General features: G+C 36.3%; 1 protein-coding gene across 9 annotated transcripts in view; it reads right to left on the bottom strand.

The window, feature by feature from the left end:
- Positions 1-14,253, bottom strand: part of FUBP1 (far upstream element binding protein 1) — a 36,843-nt gene that overhangs the window by 10,243 nt on the left and 12,347 nt on the right. For 4 of the 9 annotated variants that reach the window (XM_068406470.1, XM_068406467.1, XM_068406472.1 and 1 more), the window contains 4 exons: positions 12,206-12,334; positions 11,476-11,550; positions 5,151-5,296; positions 2,585-2,632 (listed from right to left, as the gene is read on the bottom strand). In XM_068406470.1, coding sequence (XP_068262571.1) covers positions 2,585-2,632; positions 5,151-5,296; positions 11,476-11,550; positions 12,206-12,334 — 398 coding nt within the window. The other 5 variants (XR_011048651.1, XM_068406468.1, XM_068406471.1 and 2 more) reach the window with 5 other exon arrangements.

Genomic DNA, 14,253 nt, shown 5'->3' with positions numbered 1-14,253 from the left:
TGCAGTATCTTTCCTCTGAAGCTGTTATTTCAAACTAACAAAGGCAGGGATAGGAGCATAAAAAAGACAAAAACATTGCTATTATTATCCATGTTTACATTTATTGAGAAAAACCATACAAAAACCATTATACAGTTAACGTGTACCCATATTACATACAATGTCAATGCAAGCTCAAAAGCACATTTTTGTAAAGCATTCAATTTACCTCAAGTCCAAGCTGCATCTCCCTAAGACACTGTTCCCATCACAGTTGCCTTTTAAAGCCAATCTTCTTTTTACACACGGGTAGTTTCTGCAGAGAACACTTTTCTCAGGACGAAAAGGCATTTCACATGCACGCAAGAGAAATATTTGCGCATACGTAAGAGTTTTATAAGCTATTACTAGGGAAGAGGGAATCCTGTCAATTGTATGCTTTCTGAAAAGCCCAGACCTCCCTTCCTCCCCCCACTTTCAGAAAAAGCAAAATAAAAAGCTTTTAGCATGCAATGGAAAACTTAAAAATTACTTTGGAAGAGAACAGGGGAGAAACAGTTTCTATCATCCAATAAAATACCGCTAGTAAAAAGATGAAATATTTCAAGATAGGCTGTGCAAGCGAACGAGGATCCTGTCTGCCTGGACAACTTAAATAGATGACTTATGATCAAGCTAGACTGAAGATTATCCACCTGACATTTTATTTCATGTGCTATTCAAGTATAGGCTGCAGAAAGTGATACGAAAATGCTTTTCCTACTTTGAACATTATGCTTCCTTTTCAAAATTTTTGTACGCTTCACATTCTGCTTAATTTGTGGGACTCTAAGGGGGGGGAAAAAACCAGGAAACATTTCAAGACACCTTTTGACAAGTTCATTTCATTGCTAAGGAAGTCTTATCTTTCTGGATAAGGACAATGCCAATAATCTATTTTCTGTTCTCCTAAGAACTATGAGTTTGGAGACAAAGTTGAACAATAAACACTATGCTTAGCACAAAACAGCATGCCTGTAAGCCCAGCAGTGAGACAGCTGGAAGTCGATACACCTCAAATGCTACACACAAGAACATCTCATCTTTCACACACTAGCAACATTCCAATAAACTGGCTTTTTCTTCTTTACCTCCTCCCACTGGCTAAATTTACATTTGAAAGACTGTTAAGATATTTTAGCAACAACAGTTGAAGAAAAAAGTATCATGTAAAAGGAAGTGAACAAATGACTAAATTCACAGTATCAAAATCCAAATGGTACATACCTAACCTTTTCTCACATCAAAAATGAACTTACATATTAAACTACAGATGAAATATTAAGTGGCTTGAGAAACTGAAGCACAACTATTACTTTAGTCCAAAAATTCAATACATCGAAGCTTGGCTGTCTAGAAGAATATAAATTAAAATAGATGGCTTATATTATTAAATCACAGTTTAAAAAACTTAACAGATTATGGAACATTTATGGTCAAACAAATAATACTTTAAAGAATGAAAAGTGATCAGAACAAAAATTATACCCTACACCATTACGTATGGGATACATTTCAAATCTGTTTTTGCCAATTTTACCTTCTACATGGAGCCCTTCTACGGTCCATGCTCATCGGCTCACCAATGGCATACACTCAAAGGATTCCTCTTTACTGGTAGTAACTATCTCAGGACCTGATTCTATGAGCTATGATTTGGTGCTTGCAGCATCTTCAGCACTGTGTGTGAAAATGAAGGCAGTATTTTTGAATATTTTTCTTTGATGTACAGATAAGCAGGACTTTTGAAAGAGGAGCAGCACATTTTAGAAACAGAATAATCAACAAAAAAACCACATAGATGCTGCTTTAAGCTAAAAAAAAACCCCAAAAACCAGAAACAAAAACCTGTACCAGACCATCTATAAGACATACAAACATTTTAAACTATCAAAATATACAGCAATTCAGTTAAAGTATCAAGAAACAGGATACACTGACTGCTATATAAAATATTATTTGCTGTACTGTTAACATTTGATTGGTGCACATGCTTTTTCAATTAGAACATATTAATCTCTGAAACTCCAGAATCTGTTTTCCTACCATGTCAAGTATGAATAAGCAAACTAAATTATCTAAAAATTCCACTAACACACTATAACTGTAAGACAAGTTATCAAGTTCAGTGATAACAACAAGAAGTCATATTCTTTATATTTAGGTCTTACAGGTTTAAGTGGGAATAGTGCCCTATTAATAAAAAACATTTGTGAAGGCTGTTGATGTTTCTAACCAAAGTAATTACTGCATATTTTAAAGGCTTTGATTCTTCAATTGCAACAATTAGCTATGAGAAAAAAATAACAAAAATTCCTTATTCTGATCAAGTTTAATTACTGCAATCTACTAATCTTTTCTAAAAAAAAAAAAAGAAGATACATATTTATCTAGAATATAAACAGTTGTTTAAAAACTTAAAAGACTTTCCACTGAAATGGAACCGTAACAATGCATTTGGGGAAGCAGCAGATTGCTTTTCAATACACAACCACAAAGATCTCACAGGGACAACATTAATGTACTGAAATATATTAATTTATATACTTCCTTAGGTTGTGCTTACCTGTTGCTTTTTTGCAGCAGAACCTAAGGTGGAAGGTCTGGGAAGGCACTGTGAAGTATAAATAATTGCACTGTTTGCAATTAATAAAGATTTTATACCTTAAATGAATCAAAATCAACAGCCTCCATTTTGTGAATGATAAAGAATCCAGTGAATTTAATTTTGCTCAGTTTAGTACATAATAAATGCACCACTCTATAAGGTTATCTACAAAATACCATGCAAAATATCTGAACTATTAAACTTCATACCCTACACTAAAGATAGCAAATACTGTCCTAGCCTTGAGCTACCAGAATAATTCCTAATTTTAAGGGATAAAAATAACTCCTTCTATTTCTACAGCACAATACATACATTGCTAATTACCTGAATAAACTACTTCAATTTTGAAGCCTTAACTTTTCCTTCTCTGTGCAGCCACGCTAAAAAAAATTATTCTCAAAGCAACAATATGGTGTTCCAAAAGATAAAGCAAGTAACAGTTACAGAATTACTTAAAACATTCCTACATCACTACATATCTGCAAACTATCTGAAGACAAAGACAACTTCTGTCTAACAAGTGGTTCCAAAGACTTTAATGTTATGATATGCATACTTTAAAACACTGAATGATACAGCTGTCTCAAGAGTACTAATGAAAGAAAACTATTACTCAGATAAACAGAAACATGGTTTTCTTTAGCTATTACTAAACGTTTCAGGAATACTTACCCACAAAGCTCATATTATGTGTATGTGTATATATATATATATATGCAAACCTATGTTTCTGAATCAAGAAGCAATTATGATTTCCTAAGATATCAGCACTGTATTCCAACATAATAGTCACACAAGTATGGCATTTTCATTATGTGGAACATTGACAAAAAGATACTGTTGCAGTTCATCAATTTGTCATTCTGATGTACTTACAGTGCAATGCTCCTTGAAGGAACAATCAAGGATGATACACAGCACAGTCCTCCTCACCCCTATAGAGCTAGTTCTATACTGGCTGGATCAAACCTGCACTTCAACAGACAATGGCAAGACAAGACTGTATTGCATGTAGTCTAATATATGCAGAGAGCCAATAAATATGCAAAGAGCAAACATAGGATTTCAAGATAATTAGATTTTTAGTTATGAGCATTAGAGCAATAAGAAGTTTCAAGTATATAAAAAAAATAATCAATTGATTCAAATACTTGAGTATTTACAAAAACAAGTTATCTGCGCTGCAGGAAGTTCTCAACCACTCCCCATCACTCAAACGAAACAGCGTTTTAAGGACAGATGCAATTTTTGTAACTACTATGCATACCACATTGACTTTTCTACACTGAATTTAAGTGGACTACTTTAAACTGAAGGCTTCAGCACATTACACTTGAAATAAATTTTATAACTAGTCTGAAAAATCCATAAAGTAGTTATGCAGGAACAGTTTTGAAGTATTCCATTAAGAACAAAAGTTATCTGTTATAGCAGCTGCACAGGTCTGAAACAGTGGTCATGTATAAAAGGAAATTTCACTGTTAATGCAATGGAAGTATGCCAAAAGATCACCTTCTTAAACACATGCAGTTTTAATCAAATAGAAAGAAAATTAAGGTATCAAGATTACTGGAGCTAGGCAGCAAAATACAATGAATGAAAGAGATCCTCCATCTACAACTATTCTGCAACAGGGGAAAAACATGCTAACAACAAGTTTTTAAACTCAACAAGGTTTCATGGGGGGAAAAAAATAATCTTGTTTGTGTACAGGTACCTTGACTCAGCGTTGCAAATCAGTCCTAAATTCTTTATATACCCACATATCCAACTTACCGACACAGGAGGTTTCATATTATTTATTGTAAAGCACAAAACAGGCATTTTAAAAGTGATAAAGTATACATTGAAAAAGTACATTTATATCACAAAGCATTGACCACGTAATTGCAAATACATTTGCTGGAATGTGTACATCTACACTAGTACTAAAAACAAACCATTTTTCATTTCTACACAGAAATATTACCTCCTATCAGTAGTGATAGATATTTTGTACATTTTCAAAAACACTATTTTTTTTTAACCAAACAAAATTAAGATCTTCATCAAGGCGTCTGCATCCATACATTTAACAAAGGTTTTTTCCCCCACACAATGAAGCAAATACTGTATTGTCCACTTCTTATTATTGGCCCTGTGCAGAAGAGATACATAAGAGATACACAAAAAGTTAAAGAAAATCCTTTAAATCGAGCTAATTCAGGAGCGAAGCCTTTAAGAAAGAAAAATTGGTTAATGTAAATGGTGGTGGCTTCTTGCATGGTTTTCAAAACCCTGGGAGGAGAAAGTCTTTTTTTTTTTTTTTTTTTTTTTAAAAAAAAAAAAACCAATCACCAAACATATGGATAGATACAGAACTCAAGTTATCAGGTAAACAAAGTCATCTATTAATTATTCTGATAGTTATTTTGCTAGAAAAAGATGCATACTCCAAAGGTAACAAAGCAGGAGACATGCAAAAAAAATATCTATAACCACTGAAACAGAAGCCAGCCAAAAGAACACTTAAACTTTATACCTGTGGTGCTGGAGGATGTTGGGGCATTCCCTGTGGGCTTGTCTGGGCGTAATATGCTGCCTGTTGCCTGTAGTACTCAGCCCATGCTGCACTGTAGTCTGGCTGACCGCCTGGCGGAGCCCCAGTAGGGGCAGGAACTGCTTGACCTGCAAGTAATTAAAATTATAGAGCTTTGTTGCTGCAATAGAAATGAGAAAATTTCACAATCTCACTGCCTAACAAACATCACCTAGCTTCCCGCAATATTCCTCCAAGGCTTTTGAATAATCTCGTGGCTGCTTTTTTTCACAAAATCATAGAATGTCCTGAGTTGGAAGGGACCCACAAGGATCATCGAGTCCAACTCCTGTCCCAGCATAGGACAACCCCAGAATTCACACCATGTGTCTGAGGGCATAGTCCAAATGCTTCTTGAATGCTGTCAGGCTTGGCACCATGACTGCTTCCCTGGGGAGCCTGTTCCAGTGCTCCACCACCCTCTGGGTGAAGAACCTTTTCCTAAGATCCAACCTAAACCTCCCCTGGCATATCTTCCTGCCATTTCCTTGAGTTCTGTCACTGGTTGCCAGGGTGAAGAGGTCAGTGCCTACTCCTCCACTTCCCCTTGTGAGGAAGTTGTAGACTGCATTGAGGTCTCCCCTCAGTCTTCTCTTCTCTAAGTAGAACAGACCTAGTGAGTTCAGCTGCTCCTCGTATGGCTTCCCCTCTAAACCCTTCACCATCTTTGTGGCTCTCTTCTGGACACTCTCTAGTATCTTCATATCCTTTTTATACTGTGGCGCCCAAAACTGCACACAATACTCAAGGTGAGGCCGCACTAGCGCAGAGTAGAGCGGGACAATCACCTCCCTCATCCGGCTAGCAATACTATGCTTGATGCACCCCAGGACACGGTTGGCCCTCTTGGCTGCCACGGCACACTGTTGGCTCACGTTCAACTTGCCATTGACCAGAACCCCCAGATCCCTTTCTGTGGGCCTGCTCTTCAGCCTCTCACTCCCCAGTCTGTATGTACATCCAGGGTTGCCATGTCCCAGGTGCAAAATCCGGCACTTTCCCTTGTTAAACTTCATGTGGTTGATCGTCCACCTTTCTAATTTATCTAGGTCTCTCTGCAGGGCCTCTCTGCCTCGGGAGTGTCAACAGCTCCTCCCAATTTAGTGTCATCCGTGAATTTGGAAAGTAGTCCTTCAAGTCCTGCACCCAAATCATTAATGAAGATATTGAAGAGCACTGGCCCCAAGATGGATCCCTGAGGAACCCCACTAGTGACCAGTCGCCAGCCCGATGTAGCCCCAACCTAATCACTCATCCTATTATTTTAATGTAATGATTCCCATGTAAAGCAAAATTGAGGAACTGTAAGGACAGTTTTTTCCATGTCTTGAATCACATTCCAGAGCAGAAGTCTTTAAAGTCTGCTGACGTAAACAACCAGTAGCATTTAAATTAAGGTCAACAGGCAAGATTACTTTTTGTAATCCACCTAGACTGACTTTATCTTATTGTACAGGCTGCATTAATTAATTCACCAAATGCCAATTCATTCAGTCCCCTAATTTTGGCCTCCTTAATGCAACTGCTAAATTATTGCAGATTTAATTTTTCAAAAACAGCATTAATTTTCATAAACATTTACTCCACCACAGAACACAGGCCTGAAACTTCTCCTTCCAACGTTCGCTTCAGTTCCGATCTTCCAGAAGGCACAGCATGTACACACATACATGTACACACACACTCTCCCAGACTTACAGCTGAGAACTACTGGTCCTTTCAACAGTATCAACTTGCAGCTAAAAAACTCTATAAAGATGATATACACAAGGACTCTTTAGTATTAGTGTATCAAAAAAAACCCCTACAGCTAACTTTTTAGGACCTCAGCCATGCTTTTCTTCCAAGGAAGGTTTGTTGCAGACATCTTTACTTCCTCTTCCCCTTATTTCAGAAACATCAAGCACACTTCGCTTATTACCACTATGTTCTTCACAATTTTTTTATCTGAAATATGCTTTTGCAGTTACCACTACAGAATGCACCTGACCATAAGCAGAACAACTCTTTATCCAATCGTCTGTTCTCACACTTGCATGCATCCAGACAGAAGGGTTTTATATGGAGTGCTCAATTTTAAGTTTCTTGAACTTCCTAAATGGAACAACTATTTGTACTGTGGTATGACATTTTTGTGATCTACATTCTTAAATGGTTATTTTTTCAAAAGTTTCACAGTCAGAATTAAGATACCACTGAAAAACCACCACCTCCAAGTTTTTTTCTAGGATACTAGAAACAAAACAAAACCAAAACACCCTATCCAATCAAACTACATCAAACAAATGCAAGAAAAATGCAAGCCTACACCCTGTACAATTTCATGTGCACCTGATCTTCTGTTCTGCTATCAAGAAAAAGGGGCACCTTCCACAGGATGAGTGCTGAAAGTCTTCAATCCTACCTGAAACCACCTCGCCTTTTATTTGGATATAAGATCGCTGAGCAACCTTCTGGGGAACATGAGTATCAAAGATTCTAATGAACTGTTTTCTAGGCTATAGATAGAAGGTTGGTTTTGTTTGTTTATTTTTAAAATACTTTTACACAGAGAATTCACATGAAGAATACTAGCTATCCACAGCCCTCTTACCTATATGTGCATTCTCCCAATCCTCTCCAAAACATTGTGAGCAGAGAATCTGAACATTTGGCAAAGCACTGTCCTGAACATCTTCAAAATACAATCTTCCATTTTCCAACCCTTTATACAACTTACATAGTTTTTCTGTTTACACTGTAGATATATTAAAAAAACCTCTCCATCACTTTTTGGGTTATACAGTAAAGCAATTGTTTTCCTAGAAAAAAAATACTTAAAATTCTTCAAATCTTAAGAGCTGAAATCACATTTTACAATTTATACTTATAATTTACAACAACTTACAATTTACACTTCTAATAAATTATTTTAACCAAAATGATCTCTAATATGGTTACAAATTATCCCAGGATACACTTTTCACAAGTTCGCTATTAATTTATGAGATAATAACTCTACTTACAAATTATTTAGCTATGTCATAGCTGTCAGCACAGCTGAATGTCAAAGATGAGGCATTTTTTATGCATTATCACCCAAGAATCTTATGACATTCAGCCATCTATCCCAAGGCAGTTTTGAAATTCAAATAATATATCAAATATAGGAAGTCAAACTGGACTTCTGTCCTGAAACGGGTTAGTAAAAATTCAAAGTATTTTAGCTCCATCATTCTCCTACTAAGTACTGCAAGTAATTCTGAACGTACAGATGGAATTCAGCAGTTTAGTCAAAACTTTCTTTCAGTGTCCAGAACTGCACTGAAACAGTACATGCTCACTAACATCCAGATTCAGCTGGAACACTAACAAACAAGATTGATCAACTACACACAAAGGAAACAGAAGAAACACAGAATACCTCCTCACTAAGGAAGGCTAAGAAAGAAAATGCCAGATGATTCTACAGTTCTTCCACTACTCAAATCATCAAGGGTGATTCTAGTAAGAGAAAACTCTTCTTTGTCCTCTCTCCCACTACAGTGCTGAGGAATCATTAAAGAACAGTTCCACTACTTTATTATGGAATCCCTTAACTACAGACCACACCCACAATATATTAGAATGACTTTAAATTTCAAGATAACAGCATCTATATGTCTTAAAAAGCTAAACTACTGTCTTGTTACCTGGTAATACTCAAGGGAAATGTAAAACAAATTTTCTGAATTTATGAAGTAGGGTACCAAGCAAATAGGTGATCTGGGTCACCTACAAGATCCATGTACAGTAACTTACCAGTGTGCATGAGTAATTTTACCATTTTCAATTCTATTTGCTACTCAAAGCAATAGTCCCTGACCAAAACAAGAGTTTGGGAAAGGAGATGGACTTTGCCACTATATTTGCAAGTTGGAAAACAGGTTATTTTCAAGTCACTGTTCTATACACTTTAAAAATCAGTAAAGTGTTCTCTGTGATTAGCAGAGTCATACTGCACCAGTAGGAAGCCACTTTGGGAAACAGCATTATGGTTTTGATGGGACTATTCAGGAGTGCTTCAGTTTTCAGATCACTCGTACTTGAAGTATGAGAAAATCCAAAGCACTAATTGCAGTACCACATCCAACTTGTTCAGCTCAGAACTGTCACCCTCATAAGTTTGCCACATGGATTATCAAAGTGGTTTTCTTCAGCAGCAAAAATTAAAACTGCCTGGGCTCAGCAAGTCTCAAGTTTCAGTTCAGTTCTCCACAACAGTTGTTTGTGTAATTATCTGTGCTGTGAAAAATCTGAAAGAGTTGAAGAGTGACTTGTAATTCCTACCTTCCTCCTTTTGCACAGGTTAGCAGGGACAGAAGCATTACAGTACTGTAGGAAGCACTAACAGTAGTAGCTGTACTTGAGAGCCCACAGATCACATGAACGTGCTGATAGACAACCTTCCTGTTCATCAGATCTTCCACTACTTCTTAACGCTGTTGTTAAAGAGGTGGGGAAAACCACCTCCATTTAGCACTACATCAACTCTAGGTGACTTCTCTGCCCTTCAACCTCACTTGGTCAGTTCTTTCTCTTTTTTAAGTGGATCTTAAGAGAAATTATATCTTCGATACAAAGATTTTCAACATGCTGAAGAAGCAAAAAGTTCTCATGATTTACACAGTCAAGTTCTACAGGTCCAGGTATCAGGAGTTCTCCTTCAGGCAAAGGACTCAATTTGAACTAGAAAAAGAAATGAAGATCAGAACTGCCATTCTGTTTTTCCTCTTATTTGACTGTTGTCTTGCGAGTTTTTTTAATTCTGCATTTTAAAAGCAATTCTTTACATCTCCCAGTGTCTATCTTTTTTGGGTTCACACTCCTCTTTGGACTTGCTCCCAGAAACTCTATCCCAACACCTTATAACTAGTCATTATTTAATTAAAGCAAATACAAGACTAGTGCAACCCAGACTTTGCTTTCCAGAGATAGCAAATGAGAAAGATGGCAGAGCCCCTGCCAACGAATTACATTATTCTTAAAAGGGCAGTGAAAAAACCCCACAACTTTGCATTGAAGAATGTGAGCTGAACTAACAGAGACAGTAAATTGAGAAAAACTAGTTAAATGAAACAGAAGAGGAAAAATGGAAAGGTCCATCACATCTTAAAAATCAGGTGCTTGGGAGTTCTGTTGCAATTTTCTTAGTCTGATACACAGTTCTTGAAGTAAATCATCATATATTTTCTGTTTCATTTCATCGCTTATGCTGTGCCAAAATAAAGAAGAATAAAGGCAGTTATGTCTTGGCAAATAATTTATATCAACCTGGTAGAAGGCTGGTAAGAGGAATTAAACATGCTATTAATCTTAACTCCAAATGGTTTTTAATATTCCAGGAGAAAACAGCATGCAGTTGGAAGAGGGCAAAAAACTCACAAACCCTCCCGCCCAAACACGCAAACAAAAAACCCAAACTAGATGCTGCTGTATGCCTGGTCAAACAGAGATATCAAGAGAAAGCACTGGCATTCATAAACCTAGTCCCCAGCATACAAACCTACATCAACTACAATATCCATGGGAGGACATTGTGGACAAAACACTGACCTGCAAGACATACCATGATTTAAAAGATAACAGCAGCTTCTGCCAGTGTGTCAAGACCACATATTCTTTCCTTATTCAGTAAATGATGAAATCAACTTAACAAGCAAATACATTTCAGTTTTGTAAGTCAGCTCAAGCAAAATGTTTTGAAAAAGCTAACAACATATAACCAGCAGTTTAAACACAGCTCTTAAGTGCTGCAAAGCAAATACACTATTTAAAAAAGGGTATGACATAAACAAAAGTTAGTTATGATGCTTTAATAACCTGAAACACAGAAAGCAAAAAAGTATCCATAGTTTTAAGAGCATTAGAAAACAACTACCACACAAGAACAGCAGCTTCATGAAGTAAATCAAAGTTGAACCCCAAAACTCATGAAAAATACTCAGATTGAAGTATTTAAAAGATAATGTTTCCCAAAGATCAGACACATCTCATTAGGTACAAACTATCTTTGCAAAGCTAATTACTAGCATGAGTACAAGTAAATGCCTTAAAACACAACAACAAATTTTTAAGTCTCTTTCTGCAGGGTTCAGGGCCCCTAGCAGTATATGGTTCAGAAGACATATGGATTGTGCTTTTTTTTTTTTTTTTTTTTGGTAAAAACCCCATCTCATCAAATGAGACATGCAAGTCTCCTAAAACATTCTACTATGCAACAACAGAAAAAACAAACATGCACACATACCCATTTTTTTGTAGTACTCTTCCCAGGCCTTGGTATAGTCAACCTGCCCTGCTGGTGCTGGATTTGGCTGATCTCCTGAATTACATTAAAAATAGTATAAATAAAACTACTGGGTTTTGTTTCATACATAGAACAATTAACAAATAATCAGTTTAATTTTTCACTAACAATCCCAAATCTGACACTATAAACCTATGTGGTACAAGCTACTACAAATATAAACAATTAGTAAAAGACACCACAAAGAAACAAAGCATTGTTTAAAAGCATTTCAGCCTGTTTTCAAGATTCAGGAAATGCACACCACTCACAGTACAAAATACTACCTAAAATTTAAGTGGTAAGCCTCATCCAGGCACAACAATTATACAACTAAATACAATTGTAATTGTCCTAAAACCACTGGAAGTGATGCAACTGTTTAAGCAAATGACAATCAACAGTTTGGCTCATTCCATTTTTACTTATGACTGACAGCACTATGTAGACGTTAATTAAGCCAGCCCAAGGTGCAGCAAAATTCTCTTTGGAGTATAGTACAAGATAAATACATTACCCTTATTACTGCTGAAGTTAAGAAAAGCAATGTTGGAGGCTGTAAGCAAGAGTTTTCCAAGTAAACCAGCTACCTTCCAATAAATTTACCCAATATATGAAGACAACAATAAAAAATAATAGAGCATCTACACCCCCAGCAATGAGAAATTTATCCATTTTACTAAACAGCTACCTTGTCCATTAGTTTGGGTTGTAGCTGGTCCACCAGGAGGGGCTGCAGGTGGTGGCTGTGCTTGCTGCTGATAGTAGTGAGCATAATAAGCTGCCCACGCTGCTGAATTGGGATCTGTTCCTGGCTTACCTATGAAAACAAAACATAACCATTTACAAAAGTAGTATGAACAGAATGCTATCCTAAATAAACCCTGTCCTAAGCACTCATTTTCCTCCAAGGAAAAATCCATCTGAATCAAACAACCATGTACATCCTGGAAGTATCTTTTCTTTCTAGCACAAACTTTTGATCAGGTTTCAGACAAGTGTATTGCACAAAGTATACTCTCACAGAACTGATGAGATAAAATCATTCTAGAAACCTTATTACTACAACATCATTTATTAATTTTTAAATCTGATAAACAGAAACATTTTCAAGTTTATCTGAACAGTCATGTTACTAAATGGTAGCAACAATGAATCATTCTAGCACCAAACAAATCCAGTGGTTTTACTTTTGTCATAACCTCACACTAATGACACTGGCAGAGGTGGAGGAGGCATGCCAAATACAGATTTCTGAAACAGAACAATACAAATCCTACTAGGTATTTGCAGTGCTTGTCAGTTAAACTTTAAGGTAACAGTAAAACAGAAACACATAGTATTTTAAGAATCTGAATCCCCATACATGGCTATAAAGCATCACTGTTTACTTACAGCTTTTTAGTATAACAAATAATAGCAACACTTGCATCTTCTGCAGCTATCTCCATGCTTCCTTTATTTTTAACTACGTCTAGGTAGACCAACGATGCCGCTTCCTAGAGCCTTACTTCACTGTTTTTCACATATAGCCTTTAGGAATGGCTTATTCTTGCTGAATCACAGAGATTGATTACATTACCAGACTGGCACTCCACAGAAACCTGCAAATCTACTGTTAGAGAATATAATGTTCTGTAACACAACCAGCAACCTTTAACATTATTTGCATCCTTAAAGAATAAAAATATCTGCAAATAAATCCAGCCAACTAAGGAAAGAACTTCACACAAAGACATTGACACAACTCATACTTTAGAATAACTATACATGGGAATGGAAGTATATTTCCCCCCAAACACAAAATAGGTAAGGCAGTGACTAATGAAGACAAAGAAGAAATCCCCTGAAAAAGGCATTCAGGGAGAAGAAATCCACAACACAACAAATTTCTTGCAGTATTTCATTCAGCATTAAAGTGAGATGTAACCACTTAAAATGCAAAAAGTAGTATCAGCATACAGAAAACAATGTTAACACACTGCTTCATTTTTAAATTACACTGCTTCCACCAGCAATTGTGGATTTAAACTAATATGTACTATTTTCTAAGGTTACCTGCAAATATAAAATAAGCCATTGCTCAGTTTCACACCCCCCCCTTCCCCTTAGTAGCTACGTCTCTAGAATAGAAGAACACAGAGCAGGATTCAGTAAATTTCCAAAGAAATCTGACAGTAGCAACTAGCTCCACTTTCATGTGACAATAGGCAAGCATGGTTCTGGAGAAAGCACCTCTGAAAAAAATACTAAAATAACCCATGTGTTACACTGAAATGACCAACCAAGTGGACAACTGTAAAAAACTCATCCAAATAAACGCTAGTTGAAAGAAACACCAACTTCAACTGCACATAGGAAAACCTCATTAGATTTTTAAGAGGAGTATTTATTGAAAAAATGGTTATAAAATCATCATCAAGATGACATCAAGGCGAGTATTTGCCATTTTTCTTACAGATCTTTACATAAAATTACTTTATAAAAAACAAAAAGGTTGTATGAAAAAGGCTGTAACATTTTGGCAGTGGTTTTGAATTAAACGACACTTTTGGTATGCTGAGACTTCAAGTCAAGTCACTGTGAATCATTCTACTTTTAAACAATGATATTAGGTGTTTTTCAATACTAAACTGAATGCATGCAGAGCTACCATTTATAAAAGTTAGGGAAATGAAACCAGAGACGGTTCTTTGCCAAGAAAGGATATATAAAGCACTTGAACGTGAACAGAACTCT

The sequence above is a fragment of the Nyctibius grandis genome, chromosome 8 (genome assembly GCF_013368605.1).
Source record: "Nyctibius grandis isolate bNycGra1 chromosome 8, bNycGra1.pri, whole genome shotgun sequence".
Classification (NCBI taxonomy): Eukaryota; Metazoa; Chordata; class Aves; order Nyctibiiformes; family Nyctibiidae; genus Nyctibius; species Nyctibius grandis.
This window is presented reverse-complemented; position numbering and strand designations above follow the sequence as displayed.